This window comes from Lepidothrix coronata, unplaced genomic scaffold (genome assembly GCF_001604755.1).
Source record: "Lepidothrix coronata isolate B3197 unplaced genomic scaffold, Lepidothrix_coronata-1.0 Scaffold29, whole genome shotgun sequence".
Lineage (NCBI taxonomy): Eukaryota > Metazoa > Chordata > Aves > Passeriformes > Pipridae > Lepidothrix > Lepidothrix coronata.
Window position 1 is genome coordinate 2,185,139 of NW_016690209.1, and position 17,700 is coordinate 2,202,838.

At 41.6% G+C, this 17,700-nt stretch overlaps 1 protein-coding gene and 1 long non-coding RNA gene across 2 annotated transcripts in view; one reads left to right on the forward strand and one right to left on the reverse strand.

The window, feature by feature from the left end:
- EIF4A2 (eukaryotic translation initiation factor 4A2) overlaps window positions 1-4,132 on the reverse strand; it is a 7,429-nt gene extending 3,297 nt beyond the window's left edge. The window contains exons 1-8 of the mRNA XM_017810478.1: window positions 3,770-4,132; window positions 2,894-2,939; window positions 2,667-2,799; window positions 2,272-2,411; window positions 969-1,137; window positions 695-804; window positions 433-576; window positions 1-30 (exon numbers count right to left, since the gene is read on the reverse strand). Of these exons, the coding sequence (XP_017665967.1) occupies window positions 1-30; window positions 433-576; window positions 695-804; window positions 969-1,137; window positions 2,272-2,411; window positions 2,667-2,799; window positions 2,894-2,939; window positions 3,770-3,798 (801 nt within the window). The 5' untranslated portion in view covers window positions 3,799-4,132. The remainder of the gene's footprint in view (window positions 31-432; window positions 577-694; window positions 805-968; window positions 1,138-2,271; window positions 2,412-2,666; window positions 2,800-2,893; window positions 2,940-3,769) is intronic.
- On the forward strand, window positions 3,782-17,653 carry LOC108495152. The gene is made up of 4 exons (XR_001874012.1): window positions 3,782-3,969; window positions 11,363-11,456; window positions 12,486-12,598; window positions 15,982-17,653. It is a non-coding gene; the product is annotated as an uncharacterized LOC108495152 (long non-coding RNA).
- The last annotated feature ends 47 nt before the right edge of the window (window positions 17,654-17,700 follow it).

Sequence of the window (17,700 nt, forward strand, 5' to 3'; positions counted from 1 at the left end):
CAGATCACAGAGAGTATCCAGCTTCCATTCCTGAAAAGAAACAGGGAAGATAAGGAAATGCATCATGCCATGGACAGCTCATACATAAGAGCCCCAAACAAGGAATAAAAGTCCAATACAACAACTAATGAAGCATCCTCTCACACACAGTATATTTAGGATGATCTGGAAAGTTGGAACAAAGAGACTAAGCCATATTTTTGCATCAACTGTTGCACCAAATCTTAAGACACAGGACATTGGACATTAAGAAAGAGGTCCACCCTAGTCTTTTCGATCCAGTGCTGAATTTTTCTTCTTCTTGCATGTACTCTACTAGCATTATTGCAGAAACCAAAGCTCAGCCTTGATTCCTGCAATTTTAGTACAGTGCTTTAACAAGAAGGTAAGAGATTAAGCTGTCCTGTCAGAGCAAGTACAACTGATACCAACCTCTCTCTCAACATTAATGTAGAACTGCTTGATACCCTCCAGAGTCAGTTCTTCCTTCTTTACTAAGATACGGATGGGATCTCTCATGAACTTTTTGGTCACTTCCAACACATCCATTGGCATCGTAGCTGACAGCAGCACAACCTGGAACACATTACTCTGTGTTAGCACATACCCAGGACACCAATGTCTACAATTCAGTTCTCAGCCACACTGTAATCAAATCTGCATCCATCAATTTAACCATGTAAAAGCTTTTTACCTGGATGTTTGTGCTAAGTTTTTGAAAGATCTCATAAATTTGATCCTTAAATCCACGGCTCAACATTTCATCAGCTTCATCCAGAACAAACATTTTGATCCATTTAGGCGCTATTGGAAAAAAACAAAGTAGCATCTCATGAGGTTTCAGAAACACACCAAGTCCTTTCTGAATACCATTCTCCTTTAGTACTACCCTTTCCAGCAAAAGCTCTTACTGGGTATGAGATTTATGCTGGGACTTTATTTAAGAGCACGACTGAGTTCATACTTACAAAGGTAGCGCCTGTTTAACATGTCAAACACACGCCCTGGAGTTCCGACCACGATATGTGGAGCCTCAGCCTGAAGTTTCTGCATTTCATTGCGCACATTTGTGCCACCAATACAAGCATGGCATGTTGCTCCCATGTAGTCTCCAAGGGCCAGGATTACCTTCTGAATCTAAAATAGAACCTTCCATTAGTAGTTCCTGGTACAATAAAGTTTAAGGCCCATCATCACTGGCATTTATGGACTTTGGAAACCAGGACAGCAAACAAAGACTACACAGCTCTTAGAAGAGACTGTTGTTAAAGTGACTTTGCCTAACTGCACATTATTTACCATTAACCTTAAGTCAGAGAGGCACTTTAAGTTACATTTTTGTCCTTACTACTTGAACTTGCTGGAAGAGTGACTACCATGAATCAATTACTAAGCTGAAGGCAGGGCCTCCCAAAGTGAGCCCAAGCTCTCAGCTGCTCAGGCCTGCATTAAGCACTTGTACTATTCTGTGAGCTGTTTGCAAGTGCACCACAGGCTTCAAAACAACTCCCACCTCACCAATGGCTTCAGAATAGAACAAAGGCTTAACCTTCTGATCAGAGGCTCTTGTTCCACCAAATTTTTAGACTCTTTTCTGTCTGATTTAGTTATGTTTAGCTTTACCTTGAAGAACTGTCACTACAGCACTGGCATTTTAGTATATTCTACTTGAAAATGAGGTTTTCTATTTCAAGTTGGGTTTAACATTTCAAGACCCCACATTACAAATACCCTCACCCTAAAAATTTAGTATTCTATAAGTTTTGTGAAGAGACATTCACTTAGCTTTACAAAATACCAAGCCTTGAAGGTTAAGCAGACATGCAATTACATTGTCAAGAAAACAAAGACATAAAAAAATAAAAAAATCTAAGTGACCACATGTGCACTGCAGTTTTCATGTTGCACAACTGCACTCAGGTTCAAATAGCTTCCAAAACCAGTAAATTTTGTTTCCACTCAGAACACTGTGCTTTCAAGCTGGTTTTCTGCTAGAGATGCTGCCACACCTTAACCACATCCAGCACAGAAGGTGGCTTCTGTACCTTTGCCCCAGCACACCCTCCATGGGCATCAACTCAGCTTTTCAAGCAGGCAGAGAACCTGTGGGACAGAAGCCAGCTTGTATCCCCCATTACTTCACACAAAAGGGGTTCTGAATGGATATTAATTACAGCCCCTTGAGAAGTCTATTTGTTGTCTCACAGTTGTGAAACCTGAAACCTATGCAACACACAAGCATTTATTTTTTTTAAACTACACTATTGATACCTGTTGAGCCAGTTCTCTGGTAGGGGCCAGTACTAGTGCCTGGGACTCCTTGAGATCAATCTCCAACTGCTGCAGGATGGAAATAGCAAATGTGGCTGTCTTGCCAGTACCTGACTGAGCTTGAGCAATCACATCATACCCTAAAAAAAGTAGGATACACATTTACTGCTCCCAGAGGTCATTCATGGTTTTTAGTTTTATTTAATTCCCTTTGAATCAAGTGATCAGTACTATAAAGTTCTCTCCATTTCAGGTCAGTCCCGAAAGATGGTGTACCATCATATCACTTTTTAAGATTGAAGATAAGTATCACTGCACACTAATAAAGCAATGTATGCATTTTACAATGCTTTTCTAATTATTCCATGTTGATAATCAACGAATTGCCTACATACCTTTAATGCATGGAATGATAGCTCTCTGCTGAATAGCTGAAGGCTTCTCGAAACCATAAGCATAAATGCCCCTTAGAAGGGATTCTTTTAAATTCATATCATCAAAATTGTCAACAATTTCATTCCAATTGCTCTGTAATGGAAAAAAAAAAAAAAAAGGAAAATATTAAACACAATACCCATCTTCACCAGCGACTAAATTCTCAGGTCGGTTCACAGGTGCTCACCTCGATGACACCATCGGGCTCCATTCCCTCTGGGCCGCCATGGTCTCTGCCAATGAACAGAACACGCTGTTAGTACAGAACAACCAGCACCCGGGAGCGCGCCGGCACCTCGGCTGCCAGCGCCGCGGGACCCGTGACGGATCATTCCAGCAGGTGCTCTGGGATTTTGCCAACGGGCAAACTCCTACCCCCCTCCCCCTACCCCGGCTCGGGCGTTCCCGGCTCCCGGGGCCGGGTCCCGACGCGGCGGGGAATGGGCGCGCGCTCCCGCGGAAGAAGGGGGGGTGAAGGGGCGGGCGCGCTCCCGGCGCCGCTGCGGATCCCCCCGCCCCGCCCCGCCGGGGAACTCTCGCGAGAGCTCCACCCCTGGGATTGCGCAAACCGGGCGCTGCGGGCGGACGGCGCCGGGCGATGGCCCGGGGGGGCCCCCCCAAAACACAATGATCGTGCCCCCAGCGCGGCCCCACAACCTGGGGCGAACCATCGGCGCGGGGGGAGGAGCAGAATGTCAAACGAAAATAATCCTCGTGGAGGCGTTAAAACATTTCAGCCTCGATTCAGTTGTCTACGGTTTAAATTTAAAAAAAAAAAATCTGTATTCAGGCGCAAGGGGATGGCTAAAAAAAAAAACAGTAAGGAAAAGCGAGCCTGGAGAAATAGAGCTAACCCGCCGCTGAGTCGCGAGCAAGGGAAGCGCCGGGACAGAAACGTCTAGAACGGGAGGGGCCGCGGCGCAGGGCTGAGTGACCGCAGCGCCGGCCTCCCCTCAGCGCGCCCCAGCGCCCACATCCACCCCCCCTTCGCCTCTACCCGGCCGCCTCCGCACGACCCACGGAGCCCCTGAAGGAGGAAAGGGCCTGGGCCCCCCCGCCATACCTGCTATAATCCGCGGAGCCCCCTGACATGTTCCGATCACCAGCTCTGTCCTCAACTGAAAAGGCAAGCGCTCCCCGGCGCCCGCCTTATATACCCGCCCCGCCGCCGGACTCGTTGCGCTCCGCTCTGCGCATGGATATACACCGCATGCCACTGGCGAAAAAGCACGAATCCCCCCGGAATGAGCCCCCTTTCCCAAGGTATTCCCGTCATGCGACCGTTTGGGTTACTCCGAAAGTCGTGCCTGAGCCGCTCGGGGCCAATAGGTCACGGCGAGAATGGGACTTCTTTTTCTCTCGGAGCGCGGAAGGATATTGCACCATTGAGTGCGTGACGACGCCTCACTCCTTCCTCCCTCCCTGCCCCCCTCACCGCGTGTACGGGGTTTCCCGGCCCGGCCCTGCTGCAGCGCGGGGCGGGAAGGGGAAATGGTGGCCGGGCCTGGCCGGGTGAGGGGCAGCGGCCGGCCCTGCGGCAGCGGCTGGGCCGGCACAGCGGCGCCTTTTCATGGCTATATTTTCCCCGCCGTGTCTGTTTCTTTTTAAAGCCCCAGAGTAAGGGGATGACAGAGGAGTGAAAAGAGCAACGTCCTAGGACGGGGGGAGGCGGCCGCGCTCCAGGGGCGCGGGTTCGCCCCACTCACAGAAATGGCTCCCGCCGCCCCCTCCTCCCTGACAGGCGAAACACAACCCTGGCGCTCCCCCCCGCGCTCCTGCGGCCGGGGCCGGATTTGTCGTGAGGGGCCAGTGCTGGGAGCGCACGGAGGGGCCGGGAGGTGATGGGGGGAAGATGGAGGCGCCTCTGAGGGCTCCCCTCACCCCCGCCCCGCTCGGAGCCGGCGGTGCAGGCCCGCGGGCCCGGGGCCGAATCGTGCAGGCTTGTCCCGGGGCGCTAAGGGTGCATCGTTCCTGGAAGGGATGAAGGAGTACTGGGGAGTATTTCTAGGAGGCGGGCTGGGTGGTCCTTGGGGCGCTGCCGAAAGCGCAGTGCTGTGATACACTGCAGGTCGCAGTACAGCGACGTTCACAAAAAAAGCCTGTCAAGACTGATTTAAAGGTTAGTGCAGTTCAATTTAAAGCAGTAAACGAAATGTTACTGTGCAAACCGATTCAATGATCGTGCCCAATGCTTTCATACTGTGGGAGAAAAGAATATTGATCGTTATAATGCTCTTCTCAGGTTTCACAATAATCTTCATCAGTATTTAATACGTGGGCAAATAATGTAAATTGTAAGTAATAATTTTTTGCCAACTTTAATGGGCTTATATGTGTCACTTCTCAAACCTGTTTCCATAGTGATTATATATGAACAAATGAAGGCAGTGCTTGAAATTCTCGACCCTTTACTTGTCTAGAATATTGTAAATTGTGTAGAACCATCTAGAATATCCATAAAGGGAATCTTGCAAAGACTATATATACATTTAATCTTCCTATGGTAACATCTGCTAGAGCAATATTATCTGTAGAAATAATGCAGCATTTACCGATATCCCAGCAAAATTATATAAATGCAACTCCACTTGTGACCCACTCTAACGGTCTCAAGTTTTGTTTCACCCATGCTGGGTAGAAAATATTGAGAATATCTTGTGTTTGCAGTTCAGACAGCTATTCAACAATAGCCAGAGGCTTTTTAAATAAATGATGACAGTTTATGTGGACTCATAAACCTCTGGTTGTAAAAGAAACAGGATGGACTGAAGAAAGAACATGAATGCATGGCTGGCGTGGTTAGATTTCCCACTAAGATGACTTTGAGTCTAAATGGAGAAATAAAACTGCTGAATATTTGTTAGGGATCTTGAATATTTATTAAGAAAGCTGTTGAATATATATATTTTTTATTTAAGTATTGCATTTAAGTCTTAAAGTATTTGCAAACCTGAGTGGAAAAGATTTTGGGACCTGAGGGAATTTCAGGAAGGTAAGATCATTCTTCACAGACTTGAAATGGTATCTCAGAAACAAGTATGTTTATCTTTTCCTATAAAGAAATTTGTGTAATTTCAGATTATCCATTTATCAGATCACTTTGAGAATTCAGTTTTGACAACAGTTTTTAACTGACAAGGCTTTCCTGGCTTTCTTTAAGGAGAAACTGTTCCCTCGCTCTAGCTTCTTGGAAGTCTTGTTTTATTCTGCTTGACCAAACTTCATCCTGTTAAAAAAAAAATCAACTCAGAAAATGTTTTTTTGACTGCTAACTTCAATCAAGGGACAATTTTATAAATTTATATTGTTATCTACTGTCTAAAATAATGGAAAGTCTCTCAGTCAGATGCCAAGATTTCTTGGAATTAGGCACCTACGTAGCCAAGGAGTGCTGCCTGCCCCCCCCAGCTCTTGACCACCGACCTTTGTAGAGGAACTTGAGACTTCTGTGTCTCTGAAGATTTTGTTCATCTCTGATTTACCTGATGCTTGAGTGTAAAGAAAAGCCTGTTGAGTTTATTGGCATCTCCTGTCACGTGGTCATGGCAGAGTTTGATGAATCAAATTATTTGGCCTCATTATTTGCTCTGGTTCATGGTTGTTTTAATGCAGTGACAGTCCTTGATCTGGTGGCCCCTTGGCAGATCCTCTCTTTTTGCTTTGAGTGTTGTATGACTGGAACAATGAAATTATGATTTAAGAACCAAATCATCGGTTCCCACGTAAAAGAGATTTATTCATATGGATGTTTCACACTGAGGCCTATGAGGAACAGAACCCAATGTTTCCTGCAGTGGAAATCATTGACTTGTTTCACCAAATGAAAAGAGGAAAGAAATTTTGTTTCATTAACTTTGGATAAGCAAATTGTTGGAAATGCAGAATCAGTCCTTTCTTTTTGTGAAACAAGATAGCAGAAATCCAGGATTGTTATCCTAGCAGTGACCCCTAACTGTACTAGAGGAAAAAATTTCGACATTTTACACCCTTTAAAACCTTTGTACATTGTTTGAGAAATGTCTCTTTGGTTACAGTAGGGCAAGCAGCCATGTCATGTGATTTCATATCTAACTTGTGTATTTTTAGGCCAGTGTCAGCCATACTCTACCTGGAATTATTTGTGTTTTGAACAAGAAGCATCATAGTGAGGAGGTACTGAAAGGTCAGATTTTGTCACTGACAAAAATCTTGGAATTACACTGGGATTTCTTATGGTCCCCTGGCTTTAGATGTGATTAAGCTTTCTAGAGCAGCCTCAACTGAAAACTTGCTCCTCGAGGATCAGGTTCATGTTTTCGTCAAGCAGAAGAGATACCAAGAAGACACTAAATAATATGTCTGTGTACTAAAGATAGGATCCACGGCCACATACGTATGTGCACCTAATACACTTCAGGAGATGTTTCCCAAAAAGACAATCCCAGTGAATCATGAGCTCTTTAGTGAGAGTGAACATAATTATACATTTATTAACAGGGGGTAACAGATGGACTAGCTGGTTTAGCAGCTGGGTTTCCAGTCATTACTCATGCAGATTGAAGTAAGGAATGATGTATCTAAAGAAAGCAGTAGGAGCTGACACCTCCTGAAACTGAGCTCCAGTTGAGTAATCCCTGCTCACCAATATTCTGGCAAAGGCTGTGGTGCAGTTTGCATTAGGAAATCTCAGAAATCTCCTTTTAGAAATTTCATAGCATGATTTGAATTTGCTGTGAAACTGTCGCGTACTTCACAGGAAACCTGGAAGATCCCTGAGTTCCTCTCCTGCATTTGCAAGTCTGGTGCGAGAGTGGGGACTGTGTGTTATTTGATTGTCGTGACTAGCAGGGCAAAGAAAGTAATGGTAAACAGACAGAGCTCGCTCACAGTAGGTCGTGTCAAGGATCAAGATGATTTGTTAGGGTGTTGTTAGCAAGAAGTCATGTTTTTCAGTTCATCAGTCCCAAAGGATCCTGCCTAAACAAAAGCGCTCTTCCTCAGATGTAGGAGTGGATAGGAAAGATTCTGGAAAACCTCCAGGGGAGAAAGAAAGTCCAAATTCCAGGAGTCCCATGCTTGTTATTTAAAAGTAGTCAGGGTTTCATTAATGCTAACTTATGCATTTTTTGTCATTCCACTGAAATTACAATTTAAACAAACTAAACAATAGGATTTTATAAGATGCAATGTTTTTAATGAACTGAGAACGCTGGCTTTGTGTTCTGTAGTCTCTCATGTAATCTGAAATCCACATTATGGTGACTTTAGTATGTTGGGCTGCTACATTTGCTTTGTCATCCTTTTTTAAAATTAATTTACAACTTTGTTACGCTTTGACCGATACTGGTATGCTTTCGAACTGTAGTCAAATTTGTGTTGTGAAATCTCAATGATGTCCCCGTTGAGTGAATTAAAAGTACATTCAGACACAGAACTTCCTCTCCCAGTCCAAGTTCTGTCTCACTGAATAGTTGTGCAGTAGGTCAATAAGGAACGTTTTCAAATATGCTTAAATTACTTAGGTGCCAAGCACTATAGACAGACAGTGGGATTTAAGCTGCTTTAGTTGATTTAATTGTCTCACATGCTCAGTCTGTTCATGATATTCAGGCTTGTGTAGAGGATGTGGGGTGGACAGGACCTTTTGCTGGCCAGCTGACTCACTTGTCTGAAATGTATGCACGGTGGTTTGTGGCTTGTCCTTCCTAGTTGCTTGGAGCACAAGTCTCCAAGGAGTGTTCCTGCTTCAGTTTTGCCTAGTTTTGTTTCTTAGCCTAAGTTCTCCCATTCCCAGTTAGATTTTTTCCTTGATGATATTAATCTGTTAAACTGTTTAAGACTAATTTTTTTAAAAAGAAAGAGCAAAGTTGTGTGAATTTAATATTTCCGGTTATTCATCCATTAATTCATCTCCTCTTAGAGTTTGGAGCTTAAATTCAGACTTGCAGTGACCTTCCTGCATTCAGAGGTTTGAAGTTATCCGTTATGTATTTCTTATTCTGAAATAATGGAGTTCTCTGGTTTATGCAGTGGGAAAGTTTTAGTAAACTGCTGCTGAAAGGAAGTGTTCTGGGCTTTCAGAGGAACCCAGGATTCTCAGCTCTGTCTCAGAGGGTAAAAAAATCTTAAGAACTAAGGGAAGTGAAATACTACTTATTTTTATAGTAGGTATATATAGTTTCATTCAATGGCCTTTGAATTTGTGAAAAACTTCCCTTTTACTTTAGTTAGCATTACACTGGGCTTCTAATAAAAAGCTAGGGTTAATTTTAGAAAATCAGTATTTAATTTCTTAGAGGAAGCATGTAAATTGCTGTTAATTCTTTAAAGGAGTATAAAGTAAGAAAACTATCATATGGGATCACTTGTGGTGGTCTTGTAATTTTAGTAACGATTCTGGTAATAAGAAAAATGTTGGCACAATAAAATCTTAACCGAAATACTTGAAGCAGAAACACACTTTTCTTTCTATGATTTTTGTAGTCATTCAGTCCTCTGCATGCTATAAAACTCAATAATTACAGTTTTAGGTCTTGAATATTCTCCTTGATTGAGCAATTAGATCCTTTGTTGTAGTTTTCAAGGCTTGTAGTCGGGTCCAGGACTTGAAGTCGCCTTAGCTCTGTTCTTTGTTGTGTTAAGGACTCCCAGTGTGACCACAGACATGTAATTTTAACACTAAAATTGAACAGATTACATTTATTAGAGACTTGCCATTGACTCTTCTTGTAATGAGAGCTCTTTTTGCTCTTGAGTTTTCTCCTCTGCAAAGTGGGGTGATGGTATTTGCCTCAGAGGATACTGTGGGCAAGTGATTCAAACATGGGGGTCAGTAATGGTAGGAGGCCTAGAATCTTTGGTAGAAGTTACAGGTACTTTCAGGATAGAGTTTGTTCTTTCTATTGCAAAAGTAAAGAAAAGCTGAGAGATGAACCAGGTGGCAGCTGCTGATAACATCCTGACACAGTAGTGGTTACATTTATTTTTAAGTCTACTGGAAGTCTTCTGCACTACCATGAAATAGTGCATGTCACATATTTCTGTGAGGCAGTCTGCAAAGAATATTTTTTTCCAATTCTGAGAGAAAGGTATGAGCCTGTGCATTATTTTGAAGAAAACATTTTTCCTTTTGCTATTGGTTAACCATCTGTGCACATTGTTTATTCTCATGATTATTCAAATTTGGAATCCACTGACATTGCTTGAGGTTTTTAATTGATGATTTCAGTTGTTTAATTTTTGGAATAGCCACTACAGGCAGACCTGTACTCTCTATTTAATCTGAGTACCTTTCCTCATTGATAAAAAAGTTGTGTTATGTCCTTAGTAGGAGGAAGTAATGCACGTGCACCAAACCCAAGATGAAAACACCAAAAAGGCCAAGCAGGACTTTGATTTTTACAGGGGTAAATTCACAGGACCAGTTTGTGGTCAAAAAGCAGTAATCTCTTATGTATGTTGTAGATCCGTGAACCTTGATAGATGCTCTGTGTCCTGACTGATGAGAGCCAGCCACTCTGTCCTTCCCTACCCAAATGACACTTCTGGACATCAGGACAAACACACTGTGCTGTGCAGAGCTGTGAGTTATGAGGGCCCATCTCAGACTGGTGACAACAAATGGCAGGGATTTATCAACTGATACAGTGTTGCACAGAGAACTTAGCTGTGAGTGTCTTACAGGCCTTTATTGTCAGGATATTTGAAACGTGCACATCCCTAAGCAGCAAGAGTGAGATATCACACAAATTACTTCATTGTTCTTTAACAGAAGCTCTTTCTGTGTCCATATCCAGCCTCGTCTGTTAATAAATCCTCTTGCTCCTTCTCTATCAGACTGTTTTAAATTTCAAAACAGTGTTTTACAGTTTATATTTTGTTACAGTATGCAACAGGTAAAAATAAAGTTAAATACTTTGTCATTAATAAACTGAGCTGTGTAGTCAAAAGTATTGCCTCAAGGTAAATCTTAATTTCTACAAATTGAAAGTTTCCTACTGAGATTTACTTTTCATAAGAAAATTGAGACTATTAATTTCTGCAGGTAACTATAGCTCAGAATCAGTTTCTGTTACTGATACTGGTTTAATGTGAAAGTATAGATAATTAGTTTCAGCTTTGTGCCCTTCTTTCATCTATTTGTACAATGGAAATTATTGTCTTTCTTTGAAGAATCTCTTAGACTGTAAACTGTTTAAGGCTGGGACTGATGGGTTTGTGTGCTGTGCTTCAGCCTGCAAAGCAGTGACCTCCGGGTGGGGAAAAGTTTACAAACTTAATCAAGATAAACATTATGACTTTTGTAATAATTTTGTTCGTTTGTTTTCTCAATCTTTCTGAGATCTTTTGGGGATGAAAAATATAACTATTCCAAGGCTTTTCTCTTTAGCAGTGTTACGGATTCATGCTCTTGTCATGGCTGGGTTTGAAATGTGTGCTCATGAAGCTGAAGTGCCAAGTGAGCTGCTAATTGTAACTGTCCTGCTCTGTTGTTTGGGGCTTCTATTTCGTGCTGTGAAGCCTCTGTAGGCCAGTCCTTAGCCCCAGTTGTTTGTGCTTTAACCCATCCCAGAATGCTATTCTATGTTGTTTTCTATGCTGACTGAATACTGCCAGATGAGGCAAAAATGAACATTTGAGGTGCTGGATAGTAGAGAATTCATTCTTTTCTTCTCAGGTTGTGCCCAGGAACAGCTGCCTGTGTTTTCCTGGGATCCATCAACACAAGCCAGCGTGGACATGGACTAATGCATGGACAGGACAAGATGCAGGTGATCCTTTTACTTTAGATAAGAAGAACTGTGGCATTGCTCGTGCCACTCCAGGACATGCACTTTAACACATCATGTCACAGCAGTTGGCAGTGGCCAGAAACCTTTGTTCTTTACACAGCAGGAGGCAGAAATGCAAGTTCATGCTGAATTGCAGGAATATATTGATTCATTTAGTTCAGGCATATAATGAAAATGGTTAGATTATAATTTACTGACAGTTTTTTTGCAATAAATAAATAAATAAGATGTATGTGCCTCTATTCAAAGTTCTTTTATCTTGTCCTAGGTACTTTAGTTTAATTAAAGAGTTTCTGATAATAATTCTTTTTGAGCCTTAAGGAGCTGTTTATTTGCTGTCATATTCAACATTTATTTGTAGCTCATTCTTCTGATTAATTTAAAAGTAGCAAAGTCAAGAAAATCCTAATTTCTAAGCGGGCAGATACTATAGTACTCAGTAACCACCCAATTACTGATATTTTTTCTTTGCTTGCTTTTTGCCCTCTGTAGCTTGTGTTACCATTTCTAAATGTATTCTGATATGTACTTTTCCATGGGTTACAAGACTATGAATCCTTGTATGCCATTACTGCTTTTATTTTAGTAGGAGTTTAACAAACAAACCACTGATTTAATTATGTGTTAATAACGAATAAAGAAAGACTCGGTCAAACAATGGCAAATACTTTTAGTTTCAGGACATCATTTGGATGTGACATCATTTGGATGTGAATATTCTTTGCAGTGTATCTTAAGCTCAGAGTTCTCTTTTTTCACATTTGTGTTCAAGAAAGCGTAGTTATCACAAAGATGATTTTACAGTTAATTACACAAAAAGAGTTCTCTGATTTCCTTTATTGTTCTTCATTTGCATTGTTAATATTCAGTTCTTCTGGGAATACAACTTTGTACCCCAGGGAGCACACTTCTTCTGAAATAATTTTGGAATTGTGTTTGTTAATTTCCATCCCATCAGAACTGTCTTTGCTAATTTCCTGGGCAAACAGACTGTGTGTCTTTATGCAGAAGGAAACAGCGAGAAGTGAGAACTGTGAAGGACTGCTGCCTCAGAGCTGCTGTTACCATAGAGCTGCTAACGAGGGAAAAAACTGCAGCATGGATTTCTTGTGCTGTTGAAGGTAAGATGAGGGCACAGCAAAGACTGTAGGAGGGGGAGGGGAGGCGAGGCAGAGGGGGGGGGAGAAGAGGAAGAAAGTCTGCGTCCTTGCTGTCTAAAAAAGGAAATTCAGTGTCAGTGTTCATGAGCAGAACTGCTGGTGCAGAAGAACAAAGCTCTCTCAGTTGTTTAGGGTAGCAGGAGTGATGAGCAAGCAAGCACACTCCCGTGCTTTCAGGAGGAAATACTGCAATGAAAGGAGGGAGAAGAAGAGTGACTTTTTCGTTTAGAAAATACTCACTGCTGCTTCAAGGTAGCTGCTTTTTGATACTACTTTGGCATTAACGTTGTTACCCTGGGTAAAGACATCTGTGAAAAAACTCAGTAGAGAGATAAGAAGAAAAAGTGGTGGTAAAAAATTCAGCATAACATTGAGCCGATTGAATTCTGTTTGAATATATTAAAATATGTCAGTTGTTGCATTCAGCTGTGCAGTGCTGTGAAACCTTTCAAAATGCAAGTGAAACTATGTTTTTTGTGCTAAGATTGTTGGGGTATATTGATGTGTTATCTGCCTTTTATCAATGATCTTTCATCTTCTGTTTTCTAAGTAGATGTTTTTTGAGTGGAAATGTATAATAAATAAATGAAAAATAAATATTAGGTACTCAAGAATACTGACTACAGAACTGACATCAGACATGCTTTCTGTGGGATCTCTTTAATGGGGTGAGCTTTGTAGTCTAAGACTCTTCAAGATCATTGCAGAATTATATGTGAAACACTCATGCAAAAGCTACTGCTGCTCTTTCTACATCTGTCTAGCATGTTATATATTTTTGCTATCCTTCACCTGCTCCTTCTCTCAGTCTTTTGGCTCTTTCTGAGGCAGCTGAACCCACGTGCCCTGCACTGCAACCCAGCACACCTGCCATGTTTGAACTGTGGGGCCTTGAAGAGAATCAAACAAACTGTGGAGGCAGCGATAATGCTGTCTTAGCTCTGCTGATACTCCTGTGTTGATATTGCTTAACCATCTGTTTGCTGTGTTATCGAGTGTGCTTGGATAGAACAGCCCTTTCTCACAATTTCTTGTTTTGCACTTTATCACCATTTATCAAATGGTGTTTGACTATTCTCCTGCAGTCTGTTTGCAATTTGGGTCAGAGTGAATTTTTTTCCTATAGCAGCCTGGTAGTTCAGCAGTTCAGGCTGTAAATAGGGATTCACTATTTTTTTTTTTTTAAGTATTACCATCTCACACTGTGAAATTGTTATTCTTTGAGATCATAGAGCTTAGCTCATACATGCCATTTCCCAGCCATGAGTGGCACTGGGTAAGGTACATCAAACACGAATATATCAGTTGCCCTTTCCAAGGTGTATCATGGGGAATTGGATGTTTAAGTCTGTTTTTACTGGTCAGACTCATTTTGTGATTCAGACTAGTTTTGTCAGACTCATTAGCTGCAGATAGTTCTGCAATCTTCAGAACCATTCTTTTAGTTTACTATTGTCCCCAGTGCACTTGGGGTTGATAACATCCTGTTAAGGTTTGCATGAGTCCTTTGAGCTTAATCCATGGCTGAGGCACCCCCTGGCAATAGAAGTGATTGTGATTCAGTTCAGTGTCAGCAAGAGGTTTAATCACCTTCTGCTCCAAACGGTTGTTAAGTGCCCTGCTGAGTTTGTCTTAGGACTGACTTCCACAGAGCATTGGGTGCTACATTCCAGAAGAGATCACTGAACTTCTGGGTCAAACTAGTTTGGGTTCCTCAGTGTTGTAAGGTGATTATTCAAACAAATATGAGTGTATAATAAACACCTCTCTGTACAGTAACTGTTAAAAAAGGAATGGATGGACCCTATGCAGACTAAAATTCAGTTGCCTTAGAATAGCTATTTAGTAGATGGTTAGTGTTGCAGTCTAAGATTGATTTAATAGTTCTTCATTGGCAAAAACAGGTGGCAGAAGCACAGTGTTGCTAAATGACAGGTTATTCTCATAAATTTGCAAACGGTATGAGTATTTATTGGTTCCAGTTGATGGGTTGATGGTGGCTGATGTGTATTACAGTGAAAAAGAGCAGAGCTCCAGCAGTGCTGATGTGTTTTGAGTGGAGTGCACTCACATTGTACCCTTTGTATTGACACTGTTCCTGTGCCAAACTGTCGGCTACAACCGACAGATCTGTCACCTTGGGTCAAAGTTCCAGAGGCATCTCGGTTGTCTTACAATAGAAAAGTAACTGAACTGGAAGCTAAACAGGGCAGAGGAGTTGTTTGTAAATCTACTAATCTGTCCATACATCTGGACTGAACTCTGAAGAAAGAGGTGATCTCATAGTTTATGCTTGGTTTGCTTGCTTCTTGCACCTGGTTTATATTGTGGGAATGATCAAGAGAATAAGGAAGTATGGCAAAACATTACCCAGAACATTCTGATCTCTGTATTTGGGCCACGAAGGAAAGCTGTTAAGCCACTAGTGCTGCTGTTGTTAATACCAGGACCTGCACCAATTCCCAAAGCACTGTAAAATATAAGAGCTACTTTGAAGGTTAATTCTGCCCATAATTAACTTTTAGAGGCATTGCACTGCTCAATGTCCATCTCAGCCACTTCCAAGTAATATCAGTTTTTTACACCATAGATTTTGGCTGAGTGCTCTAAGGCCTAATTTTTGAAATGCTGAGTACCCATAATGCTATTTAAGGTTAATTTAAGGTTAATTCTCAGCACAATTTAAAATCAGGCCTCTGCATTCAAACAGGAGATTTTAGTTTAGCAGTCACAAGACTGCTTAAATGATCAGTCTGAATTCTAGATTCCTTCTGGAACTGATTTTTTTTTCTTTTGTAAAGCCTGAGCTAAGTCCCATTACACCCCTTTATTTTTATTAATTTATGAGCATTTCTACTCTTTTTGTTGATATACAGCTGCTAGAACAGCTGGCACGTATAAATGAAGAGAATTCAGCTATAGTAGATTTACTTTTACGTGGTGTTTGATGGCATTAGTCTTTTTTTCTTTTGGATTGAATGTCAAGGAATTAACTTCTGCTGACATGCTTAGGGGTTAGAATAAGAAATAAAACTATATTCCTTCACATGTGTCTGGTGGATTTTCAAAGTACTAAACTATACTGTTTGGGGCATGTAAATCAAAGTCTTTAAACATGTTATAGCTCCTGTGGATGTTCTGTTGATGAGCATTTTGTTCCCCAAGTTGAAATCAATAATCCTCAATTCTTTTCTACCCCAACTGTTTGAGTTTTTTTTATAGTAATCTAAGTTGCAGTTAAAAATATGTCCTCCCCGAGTGACAGGTACTTCCTTGTTCATTCTCTGCCCTAGTCAGACTTGTTCCCTTGTTTTTCACTCATATTATTATTTTTTTGTTTCAAGCCAACTGGTCTGTTATGGCTCCTGTGATAAGTACATCCAGTGGAAAGTGGAGAGGCATCCACCAAGTTCAGACAGTGTTTCTAATAAATATATTTTTGCTCTTCACTTTTAAAACCAATATAATTCTTTGGCCTATCTCTGGATTCTGCAGAGAATTCTGATTCTTTGTGGCTCAGTTTGAACTGAAACAGTAAGGTAAGTAATTTAATGCCTGATCTTCAACCCACAGATCAGCACTTTTCTTTTCATGGCAGAAGAGAAAAGAATCTCTGTCAAGTTTCAAATCCCCGTTACTCCATATTAGTAGGAGTTACTTCTTTGGAGCTTATGGTTGAGTCTTCACTGAGTAGCAGATTGAAACCAGTGCAGGAACAGCAGTACTACCAGTATTGCAGAAAGATGCCTTACCCAATTAGGAAAACCTTCCCTCTTTCCTTCTTGAAGCAGCCTCCCTCTTCTTTTAGAATGCAGTAGAAACAGTTTATTATTAATTACATTTTACCAAATGAACTTCACTTAAAGCTTAATTAAAACTGTGGAAGCTGAATTATACTAATGTAGTGTTGTAAACACAGCAGCATTAGGAGTTGTGTGTGAGTAGCTGGTTATAGAATTGAAAATATCTACCCCCATTATTATTTTTTAAGAATATTTGAGGAGTTTGTAGTTTGGATTTGGTACAGCTCTGTCTACATGACAATGGCCACACAATGATGTCATTTCTAATTCTGTAGCCTCTTGTCCTCAGAGCTGATATTCCTAAATTGGGAGCAATTATCTTGCTGGCTGAGAGACCTGAGAAAACAAGGAAGGAAATGGGTTCTTACATCTTATCAAATGCCAGTGTTCATTGTTCACGCTCCCCATGTTCTGATGTCAGGTGTTTGCACAGCTCTCTCCCATGGCTTACACTGTGTCAACATAGCACAGGAGGATGATTGGAACTGCTGAGTGTGATTGAAAGGTCATGTCTGAATTGTGGCAAAAATCCAATAGGCCATCCATAGTAAAGCTGAGGAATTTTCATGGTCAGTTAAAATACATATTTTGTCCCACAGTCACAGGTGGAATGAACAAGAGAGAGAGCACATTAAATTCAGACAGCTGCAGAATGGCCATCATGCAGCTCTGGATGTCAGGAGTATCATCAACAGAACTTTAATTCAGAAATGTTTTCATACCCCAGAGTCGTAGTTCCTGCACTATCTGCATCACTAAGAATGCAATGTTTCTGGTGCAGGAGTAGCCTTTATTTTTTATGTTCATGAAATTACACTTAGAGCATTATTTATACACCTTGCTCATAATAAGTAACTGGCAAACTTCGGAGCTCTGTTCCTAGAGCTTAATATTTAAAACAGATGGCACAGATGGGATGTTCTTATCTACATTGTTACTCACCCAAACGAAACGCTGAGTGTTAAGCCTACTAAGCCTTTCCTGGCAATCACAAAACTGACATAATTTGGTGATCATAAACCCCTGTGGCAAAAAATGTGCCATCTGCTGGCCAAGGAGGAGAGTACTCGTTAGCCACTGTGGTGGCTAACGCACAGAGTGCGCCAGCGTGATTCCAGCAGTAGGAGAAGCTGGGAGCTTTGCAGAGCTCTCAGCAGCAGAGCTGAAAGAAGGCTGGTCGGTAGTTTTCTGACAGCAGATTCTTCCCTCCGAAGGTGCTGTTTTGTTGTAATGAGAACATGTCAATGAGAAATTGAAATG